Source organism: Microtus ochrogaster, unplaced genomic scaffold (genome assembly GCF_000317375.1).
Source record: "Microtus ochrogaster isolate Prairie Vole_2 unplaced genomic scaffold, MicOch1.0 UNK78, whole genome shotgun sequence".
NCBI classification, from domain to species: domain Eukaryota; kingdom Metazoa; phylum Chordata; class Mammalia; order Rodentia; family Cricetidae; genus Microtus; species Microtus ochrogaster.
In genome coordinates, this window is record NW_004949176.1 from 1,660,491 (window position 1) to 1,670,757 (window position 10,267).

A 10,267-nucleotide genomic window follows, 5' to 3' on the forward strand; every position below is an offset into this window, starting at 1 on the left:
AAAAAAAAAAAAAAAAAAAAAGAATGGGGTATTGGAGTCTCCTGTGTTATTGTGCTGGGCTAACCTGTGACTTGACCGCTATTGGTATTTGTTTTAGACATAGAATGGACCCATGTTCCGTTTGGGTATGTTTGGAATTGTAATGTCCTCTTGACAGATTGTTCCTTTAATCAATATGAAGTTAATTTTTGTCTTTTCTGACTAGTTTTGCTTTAAAGTCCGTTTTGTCAGATTTCAGAACAGTGACACTGCTTGCCTTGTTTGCTTGGTGTCAGGTTTCTTTCCGTTAACCTCCAGCAGCCTCTGTCCTTGATGGCAAGGTGTGGACTTCAGAGAAAACAGTAGAGAGGTCCTGCCCTTAAATCCCTTCTGTTAGTCAGTGACCGAGGAAAGGGAAATTGAGAACACTAATATTTAGATTTTTAACTAAAAAGTTTGTATTCCTGCCTGTCCTTTTGTTGATTTTGCAGTATTTTGGTGTTTTCCTATTCTCTCCTATTTAACCATCATTACTCAAGAGTGGTTTATTCTTCCCTTGTGGCCCCATGGATGTGTTTCTATTTCTCTTCAGTCAGAATTATTTTAGTATCTTCTATGAGTTGGCTTAATGGTCACGAATTGTTTTTATTATGGGAAACTTTTCTTGCCCCTTCAGTTATGACTGGTAGCTTTGCTGGAGGTAGTGGTCTGGGCTAACAGTTATTCTTTTTCCAAACTTCAAAGTTGTAACTTTGTAGCCTTTTAAAAGCATCACCCTGCTGTATTGCTCAGCCTGCTTTATATGTGATTTGATGATGCTCTCTCGACATTTTCAGTGTGTTTTCTTGGTTCTGAACATCTAGTCCTTCAACTATAATGACAAGGGGAAGTTCTCTTCTGCTTGGCATCCTAACTGCCTCTAACTTGAGGAATTTTCTGCTGTGATGTTGTTGAAACTGTTTTCTATGTCTTTGAATTTAATTTCCATGATGCTTAGATTTGAAATTTTCATTGTGTCCTAAATATCTAAAAGTGCAGTGTGGACCATTTTAATTTACCCTTGTCCTTGGGGGGGGGGGATGTTCTGATTCCTAGGATTACAAGTGTTCTCCATTTTTCCTGGCATGGAAAGTAGAGTTTCCTAAAGAAAACTATGGGTCCTGGGGTCATAAGTCGTGGCAGTGGATGCTAGGCCTTAAAAACAACAGTTGTCTCTAGTCTAGGTTGGATGCCAGATTTATTTTAAGGATAAAGCATATAGTAATACTATAGTTTATTTGTGTGAATACATTAAATAAAATGTATTTATGTATGTGTATAAATAAGGAATTCTAAATACATTTTATATATGAGATTAGTTGTTGGCAATATTAACGTCCACAATGAAACCAGTTTTAAATGGGGTACTTAAATATTCTCATCTAAGGAGGATTGTGTGTAGCAGGATCTTTAGTTTTAGTCCAGAGGCTGCCTTGGTGTGGTGAAGGATAGAACACATGTTTAGTCTGCTTCATGTTAATGTTATACACAGCTCATCTTAAGTCAAGTGAAATTTAAATTAAACTCTAGGCAAAAATGCGTGTTTACAAGACCACTCGCTCCTATAACTTTTCTTTGTAAAAATACATTGATTTTGTAGGAAAGGAGAAGGAGTTTTTAAATCTGACAACATTTCTACAATATCCATTCTAAAAGATGTGCTTTCTAAAGAAGCCACAAAAAGGAAAATTAATCTCAACATATCATACGGTAAAAAAGGAAAACCCTTCCTTCATCCAGTTTTTTACAGTTGTTATAATAGCGATGTTTCTCATGAAAGTGACTTTGCTGCCTGGCCCGCTTCTTGTAGAGATAAACGAAGTGTCAGTCAAGCACACTCTAAAGCTTATCCACCCAAAGCTGGAGTATCAGTTGCTTCTGGCTAAGAAAGTGCAGCTAATTGATGCCTTAAAGGTAAGGATGTGCGTGCATCCGTGGGACTGTGAGCGTGATTGTTAGCACTGGCTTTTCTAGTTATAATACTTTAATATACAATTTGACCAAGATGCTTCTCTCTCTCTCTCTTTTTTTTTAAAATAAGGAATTGCAGGTTCATGAAGGAAATACGAACTTCCTGATTCCAGAATATCGCTGTATTCTAGAAGAGGCAGATCACCTACAAGAAGAATACAAAAAGCAGCCTGCACACCTTGAAAGGCTCTATGGTGAGTGGACCTTTCTAGCACAAGCTGCTGTACTTCTTTCTTCTTAGCAGTTTGTTAGCCCAAGAGTTATGAAAGGAGCTGGCAGAGATCACAGCTGTCCTGAGCCTGTGTCAGCCAGCTTATTGTACAAAGTATTTCTGTATTTTGCCAAGATAGCCTTACATTTTAACATTTTTTACTTTGCAAGTAAGCCGGGTGATGTGACAGTTGTGTGACACACCTTTAATCCCAGTACTTGGGAGGCAGAGGCAGGGGGATCTCTGTGAATTCGAGGCCAGCCTGGTCTACAAGAGCTAGTTCCAGGTCAGGGCCCAAAGCTACAGAGAAACTCTGTCTTGAAAAACCAAAAAAATATGTAACCAAATAAGTAAACAAACAAACAAAAAAAGAAATGCAAGTAAATGAGAAAGTGGAATTATTACGAGCACAGTGAAGAAGTCTTTCGACCCACAAGACCTCACCATCCACACTTTACTTCTCACAGATGACTTTTTCAGGTTCTGCTGCTGCTGTAAAAATGCAGTCATTTCGGCCGGGCGGTGGTGGCGCACGCCTTTAATCCCAGCACTCGGGAGGCAGAGACAGGTGGATCTCTGTGAGTTCGAGACCAGCCTGGTCTACAAGAGCTAGTTCCAGGACAGGCTCCAAAATCACAGAGAAACCCTGTCTCGAAAAACAAAACAAAAACAAACAAAAAAAATGCAGTCATTTTAATCTATTCATGTAAAACCTCCATAGGGATATTTATGTGATGCTTAAATCCACAGTTTAAAACTTGTTTTGCTTTGGTGAGGAGCTGGGTATGTTATAGATTTTATGATAGCAAGAGAAACGACGAAGGGAAGTGGAGGCAGAGATGGAGGGAGGGAGGAGCAGCCTCAGCGAAGGGCTTGTCTGCAGTCCTCCTGGGAGACCCACTGTGTGCCACGCACGGCACCGGCTTCCAGGGGATTTTGTTTGTTTGTTTGTTTGTTTGTTTGTTTGTTTGTTTTTCGAGACAGGGTTTCTCTGTGGCTTTGGAGCCTGTCCTGGAACTAGCTCTTGTAGACCAGGCTGGCCCCGAACTCACAGAGATCCGCCTGCCTCTGCCTCCCGAGTGCTGGGATTAAAGGCGACGCCACCATCGCCTGCCTTCCAGGGGATTTTTAACTGTTGCAGCAGCTCTACAAGGTGGATGGTTTTATCTTCATTTTCAGTATTCTTTATCCAGACGTGAGAGGAAAGTTTGTCATCACATAGCTAGTGAGTGGCTAAGCCTTCAGGACTGTCTCTCCCTGTGCCACCTTCACATGTCCCGCTAGCCTGCAGTCTTCTTCCTACAGGAACAACACGAATATTTTAATGCTCGCTGTATGGCATGCACAGGATCTCTTTTACAGTATCCTGAAGTGAAGATGTTGTAGATCTACCAGCTCTTACCCGTGCTTCCAAAATCCAGAAAGCGGCTTTGAAAATCAGAGTTTTGCTTTTGTAAATCATTTATCAGCAAAATGTGCCTTACTGTGATTGACTCTGACATGATGTCAATTTCTAATCTTTTTTATTCCATTTAGTGCAAAATACATAATCACTTATAAATTTAATTGCCAAAATATTGCCATTTTGCTATCAGATGTTGTTGCCACTCAGTCCCATTGTACTGAGTCCCAATACCACCCATAGTATATTCTTTTTCTCCTTTTTCTGTTCCTAAAATCTACTTGTTTCCGGGGTCTTGTATAAATGACTGACAACTTGAACTATCCCTGTTTTATTTTATTTATTTATTGGTTTTTTTTTGAGACAAGGTTTCTCTGTAGCTTTGGAGCCTGTCCTGAAACTAGTTCTGTAGACCAGGCTGGCCTCGAACTCACAGAGAGCCACCTGTCTCGGCCTCTCGAGTGCTGGGATTAAAGGCATCGCTACCACTACCTGGCTTGTTCCTGCTTTACATCTGGGAAACTCAGAGGTGAAATAATTTGCCCCTGACCTATGAATCCAGTAAGCCCAGAGGTGGAGTGTCTTCGTTCAGTGGAACAGACATCACTGTGATGAAGTATGTACCAGCAGTGATTCAGAATGGCTGGCAGTGGTCATCTGAACCAGTTGTTAGAAAGGTTATTAAATATTTGTGTCTTGAATGTTGCTTAAAACACATATATACATACTTGTTTTTATAAAGGCCAACCTTTTCAAGATTTAAATATGTTGAATAATGACATGTCAGTGATTATAAAGTACTAAGTGCATTGTTAAATAACTCATCAATGACAGGAAATAACGTTTTTCTTTATAGGTATGATTACTGATCTTTTCATAGATAAATTTAAGTTCAAAGGCACAAACGTAAAAACTAAAGTGCCTGTTCTACTGGAGATTCTTGACAGCTATGACCAGAATGCACTGATTTCTTTCTTCGATGCCGCATGAAGGATGAACAAGGTAGGGCCTACAGCGCAGTCTGCTAAACAGAAAGTGGTGAGGAGGGACCACTCTCGATACATGGAGCATTTGTGATATAATTAAAGTGAGGCTCCTACTTACTGGAATGAAGAGAATTTTCTTTCTTTTTTTTTTTTTTTTTTTTTTTTTTTGAGACAGGGTTTCTCTGTGGTTTTGGAGCCTGTCCTGGAACTAGCTCTTGTAGACCAGGCTGGTCTCGAACTCACAGAGATCCGCCTGCCTCTGCCTCCCGAGTTCTGGGATTAAAGGCGTGTACCACCATCCCCCGGCGAGAATTTTATTTCTAAAACATAAGTGGAGCTGGGTGTGATGGCTCCTGCCTGAATTCTTGGCACTCTGAGGCTGAGGAGAGAGGATTAACTGGGAGGTCAAGGACGGCCTATGTAACACAGTAAGGCCCAAGTCAACCTGGGATCCTATGTAACACAGTAAGGCCCAAGTCAACCTGGAATAGAGCAGAAGACCTTGTCTCAAAAATCTAAACAAGTGGGGTAGGGGCTGGCGAACACCTTTAATCACAGCAGAGGCAGGGGATCTCTGTAAGTTCGAGGTCTACAAAGTGAATTGTAGAACAGCTAGAGCTATGCAGAGAAACCCTGTCTTGGGGGGAAAAACAAACAAACATAAGTAGAATGATTATAAGAGCTATTAACGACTTTTTGACAAATGATATTTTAATTTCTAAATTGAGATTTGGAAAATAAAATGCCATTTATATAAAATACACATAAGTGTACAAACTTCATGTTTTATACTGTATTTTCCCTTTATATATCACATTACTTGTTTGGTCTTCCTGACCATTCTGTAAACTCCTCAACCACTTAAGTGAAGCTGATGTAAGGGGCCATGCTAGAATTTTATAAGGCTGGGCAAGTTTATAAGTGTACTCCAGTCCTCTGTTATCATGAGGTGGAAATAAGTTTGCTTTTCTAGGATTTGGAATGAATTCACACCCCATTTCTTTCTTTCATGGTGACAGGATCCTCCTGCAGGCTGTGAAATTCTTGACTTAGTGCTGTAGACTGGCCAGCGAAGTAAGCAGAGCTCCCTCAGACTGGAGGGATCCCGGGTGGACTTCCTGGATGTAACCAGATGAGCTTTAAAGTGTTCAAGTGAAGAGTGATGGCAATATCCACGAAACTACTTTTTATTATATGTTCGGGAGACTTTCAAGCAATAGAAGTTTTATACATCTATAGGAGAATATTGTGTTAAAGTCTAAAGATATTATAAAGATAATGGGAAACAGCTGTCTTCTGCTTTCAAAGGATAGTTATGCCTTTTTCAGAAAACGATAATTACATTGTTATATTTTGTGTACAATTCTTAAATATTAAATGTAAACATTTAAGGCATAAATGTTGGGTCTTAATAAGGTCACCTTTTTTTCTTATATTTTCTGGAGGCTTTCTTGGTACACCCAGGCCCCAATAAGGTCACCTTTTTTTCTTATATTTTCTGGAGGCTTTCTTGGTACACCCAGGCCCCTGTTTTTCATATGAACACTTTTTGAGACTGCGTCTCACTATATAGTTGGTTTGGAACTAGTTATGTAGGCCTAACAGGCCTTGAACTCAGAGATCCAGAGCTCTGCGGTTAAAGGTACACACCACCGTGCACGTTATATCTAAATGTAGTATCTATTTGGGTCCACAGGACTTCGTGGTGTGCTTTGTTGGATATCATAACCAAGGGTAAACAAAACTAACAAACGTTTGAATTTCTTCTAATACACCATTTTGTTTCATGGTTATCAACAAGACCTCAAGTTGGCATTTTAAATTGATCACATCTTTATTAGAGGGTAGGAAAAAAGCTTACTGGAATAATGCCAGGCATAGAACTCCTGAGGCGGTGGCAGGCAGATGTCTGTGAATTGCAGGACAATCCGGGCTGCATTATTAAACCCTGTCTCAAAATTAAACAACAGCCGGGCGATGGTGGCGCACGCCTTTAATCCCAGCACTCGGGAGGCAGAGGCAGGCGGATCTCTGTGAGTTCGAGACCAGCCTGGTCTACAGAGCTAGTTCCAGGACAGGCTCCAAAAGCCACAGAGAAACCCTGTCTCGAAAAAAAAAAAAAAAAAAAAAAAAAATTAAACAACAAACCAAAAAAATATATCCTGGAGAGGTGATGCAAAAATAAACAGCGAGAGAGACAGAGAGGAGAGTGTGTGCTTGTGTGTGTGTGTTCTGGTAGGTGCCTTCTGAGTGAGGGCGACTATGCTGTCACTTGGAGGCCCGAGGGCTCCTCTGGCCCGCCCGGCTTCCTGCAAGCCGCGGGGTTACAGACGCCAGGAGCTGCGGGAACCCGCCCGAGGCTGGCGCCCGCCCCGCCCTTCCTCCCTCGCGCAGGCGCGTCCTCGGGCGCCCGCCCAGCTAGGTTCCCGTCGGGCCTTCGCTCGCGGCACCCGGCGCTCCTGGTGACGTCACGGGCCCCGGGCGCCCTCATTGGTTCATTTCAATAGTCGCGCGCTGCTTGAACTGCACGAACAGCCGGCGGCCGGCGCGCTGCTTGCTCGCGGCCACTGGGCTCCGCGCTCCTCCCGCCCGCAGCGCCTGCTCCGCGCGTCGGCCGCCAGGGTCCCGCGCAGAGCCTGGGAGCGGCGGGGGCAGTGCACGCTCTGCGGCCGACCGATCCCCACCGGAGCCGCGATGCCGGGCAGCTCGAGATCGTCGGCTCGCGAGGCGGGCTCGGCCCTGCTCTCGCTGCAGCAGGAAGACCAGGAGAATGTCAACCCCGAGAAGGTGGCTCCAGCCCAGCAGCCGCGGGCGCAGATAGCGCTGAAGGCCGGGAACGCGCGGGGAAACGCGCCTCAGCAGAGATTCAAGACTCGGCGGGTAAAGGGGGGCTAGGGTCGGGGAGGGCCGGGCGGGAGCGGGCCTCGGCTTAGCAGCCGAGAGGGGCAGAGAGCACGCTGCGCCTTCTTGGGGGAGTCGGGCTGCAGTCTGCACAGCTCCGGGGTTTCCAATGCCAATATCCCCGCCAGCCTTGCCGACCCGTGTATGCTGCCCTTCAGCACTTGTGGTGGCTTCTTTGTAAAAATGCCCGGGGTCATACCGAGCGATGCCCCCGCGTGTCGACTTCGCCCAGCTGTGTCCCTTTCCCTCCACTTTGAAAGACAGACATTGCCATAGGGTCCAGATCCCTTCCCCCTCACCATCTGCTTCACAGATTACTACCTCCACTTCAGGAAAGGATAGAAAGCAATATTTTGTTTGGTAAATTCCGCCATTTTAGCCAGACCTGCATTTTCGCTCCACCCTGGGGCTATAGTTGTGAATCAGTACTTTCCCGTAAACTTAGAGCCTTGACTAGTTTGTAATTCAATCAGCCTTTGTAGGAACGACTGACAAATTTATCCACCCTCTATCTTGCTTTATTCAGACTGTTATTTATCTGGGCTTTGCCTCAAGAAGTTTATTTTTCCTAATGGAATATTTAGGAATAAAAGCCGAGACCCACAGGGCAATAAGACAAAATTCTATTCAAAAATTCCTTTTTAGGTTGCACCTCTTAAGGACCTTTCTGTAAACGATGAACATGTCGCTGTTGGTCCTTCATGGAAAGCAAACAGTAAACAGCCTGCCTTTACTATTCATGTGGATGAAGAAGAAGAGACCCAGAAGAGGCCAGCTGAGCATAAAGAAACACAGTGTGAAGATGCCCTGGCTTTTAATGCAGCTGTCTCTTTACCTGGAGCCAGAAAACCGCTGGTGCCGCTTGATTATCCAATGGATGGTAGTTTTGGTAAGGTTTTTGCCTTTTATTTTCGAGACAGGATCTCAATCTGTAGCTCTGGCAAGTCTTAAGCTCACACCAGCCTGCCTTAGTCTCCCAAATTTCTAGATTATAGGCCTGTGACATCATACGGTACTTAAAGTTCTTTATCAAACTAAGAAATTAGTTACTTGATTGGGTTAGTGATACTTTCAGTGTTAAGGCTATGTCGCTTTGTTTTGTTTTTCTAGATGGGGTTTCTCTGTATAACAGCCCTAGTTGTTCTAGAACCTTGCTCTGTAGACCAGGGTAGTCTCAAACTCACAGAGAACCGCCCACCTCTGCCTCACTGAATGCTGGGACTAAATACATGCGCCCCCATGCCCAACTAAGACTGTTTTATTTGATCATAACACAGTGATCTAAGATTACTGCAATGGGCCTATAAGGGTTTCTCGGATCTCATGGCTAATCCTCAGGCCACTGACCTACAAAAGGACCCATCCTTAACAGGCAGGGAGGGCACTGCAAACTGTATCAATCTTAATTAGATCTTAAATGCTTATTTTAATCTGACCTCATCAGTGTTTGGCTGGGAGAATAAATTTCAGTTGTATTTATGACTCATGTCTTAACATGCTACTCCTGAGAGTGCTACTTGAAGCTACCGTTTTGAGCATTGTGGTATCTGCCATCCATTTAAAATCAATCTGCTGATATGATGTAAGTCGTCAGATGCACAAGGAAGGCAGAACAGCTGCTGCAGACAGCCCTGCTGTTGTTATGGTCTCCCTGTATGGAGACCAGAGGTGTAATATCTCTGTCAAGGTGTTGCACTCTCCGCCTTATGCTGTGTGTCAGGGAAGGGGTATGCTTATCGTGCTGGTACCTATGGAGACCGGAGGTGTACTTGACTTTGGGATATCTATCACCATTTTTCTATCTCATTTCTTGATGTAAAAAGTCTCACTGGAGGTCACTGGTTTAGCTAGATTCCAGACCGCCAAGCTACAAGGACTTGACTGTTCTCGACCCTCTCTCCTTCCTTCGTCTTAGGGTTCCAGATAAGACACATCTAGCTTCTATGTGGTGCTGGAAATGCAACTACACCCTCATGCTGTGTATCAGGCACTGTCTAAACCACCTATCTTCCCCAGCTCCCTTTAGTTTAGTTAGTTCTACTGGTGGGGAAGAAGGGTATGGGAATAATTTTACATAAATTTTTTAGTGTGTGTTTTGGGGGGGGGGGGCTCAAAACAGGGTTTCTCTAGCTTTGGAGCCTGTCCTGGAGCTAGCTCTCGTAGACCAGGCTGGCCTTGAACTCACAGAGATCCGCGTGCCTCTGCCTCCCAAGTACTGGGATTAAAGGCATGTGCCACCACTACCTGGCTGTTTTTTCGTAACTCAACATTCTCTACGGAAAAAAAAATTCTTTACTTCAAAAGATAATTTAAATGGTAAAAAGTACAACTGAATGGATTCATGCCTGTAACTAGCACACAGGGCATTGAGGCAAGATTGCCAGCCTGGGCTACAGAATGAAACCCTCCCTATTTTCTTTTTGTTTGTTTTTTGAGACAGGGTTTCTCTGGCTTTGGAGCTTGTCCTGGAACTAGCTCTTGGAGACCAGGCTGGTCTTGAACTCACAGAGATCCGCCTGCCTCTGCCTTCCAAGTGCTGAGATTAAAGGCATGCGCTAACACCACCTGGCTGAGACCCTATTTTTACAAATACCAAATCCCTTACAGTTTACTAACATGTTAATGCAACATTTACCTGATTCTAGTCACTTCCTGATTGTGGTTTGAATATGTCAGCCTCTGAGATCTGCAATTCTCTAAGACAAAAAAATTATTTCAAAATTTTGTTACCTGCTCTGTCCTCACAGAACCATTGTATCATCTATTAATCTTTTTTTT

General features: G+C 43.6%; 2 protein-coding genes across 2 annotated transcripts in view; both read left to right on the forward strand.

Moving 5' to 3' along the window:
- The window catches only part of Bbs7 (Bardet-Biedl syndrome 7), a 36,526-nt gene extending 30,543 nt beyond the window's left edge, over positions 1 to 5,983 (forward strand). Inside the window, exons 16-20 of the mRNA XM_005370395.2 lie at positions 1,619 to 1,728; positions 1,829 to 1,932; positions 2,060 to 2,183; positions 4,459 to 4,604; positions 5,608 to 5,983. Coding sequence (XP_005370452.1) covers positions 1,619 to 1,728; positions 1,829 to 1,932; positions 2,060 to 2,183; positions 4,459 to 4,592 — 472 coding nt within the window. The 3' untranslated portion in view covers positions 4,593 to 4,604; positions 5,608 to 5,983. The remainder of the gene's footprint in view (positions 1 to 1,618; positions 1,729 to 1,828; positions 1,933 to 2,059; positions 2,184 to 4,458; positions 4,605 to 5,607) is intronic.
- A 728-nt stretch (positions 5,984 to 6,711) lies between these two features.
- Positions 6,712 to 10,267, forward strand: part of Ccna2 (cyclin A2) — a 7,176-nt gene continuing 3,620 nt past the window's right edge. Inside the window, exons 1-3 of the mRNA XM_005370401.3 lie at positions 6,712 to 7,468; positions 8,135 to 8,378; positions 9,210 to 9,252. Coding sequence (XP_005370458.1) covers positions 7,283 to 7,468; positions 8,135 to 8,378; positions 9,210 to 9,252 — 473 coding nt within the window. The 5' untranslated portion in view covers positions 6,712 to 7,282. The remainder of the gene's footprint in view (positions 7,469 to 8,134; positions 8,379 to 9,209; positions 9,253 to 10,267) is intronic.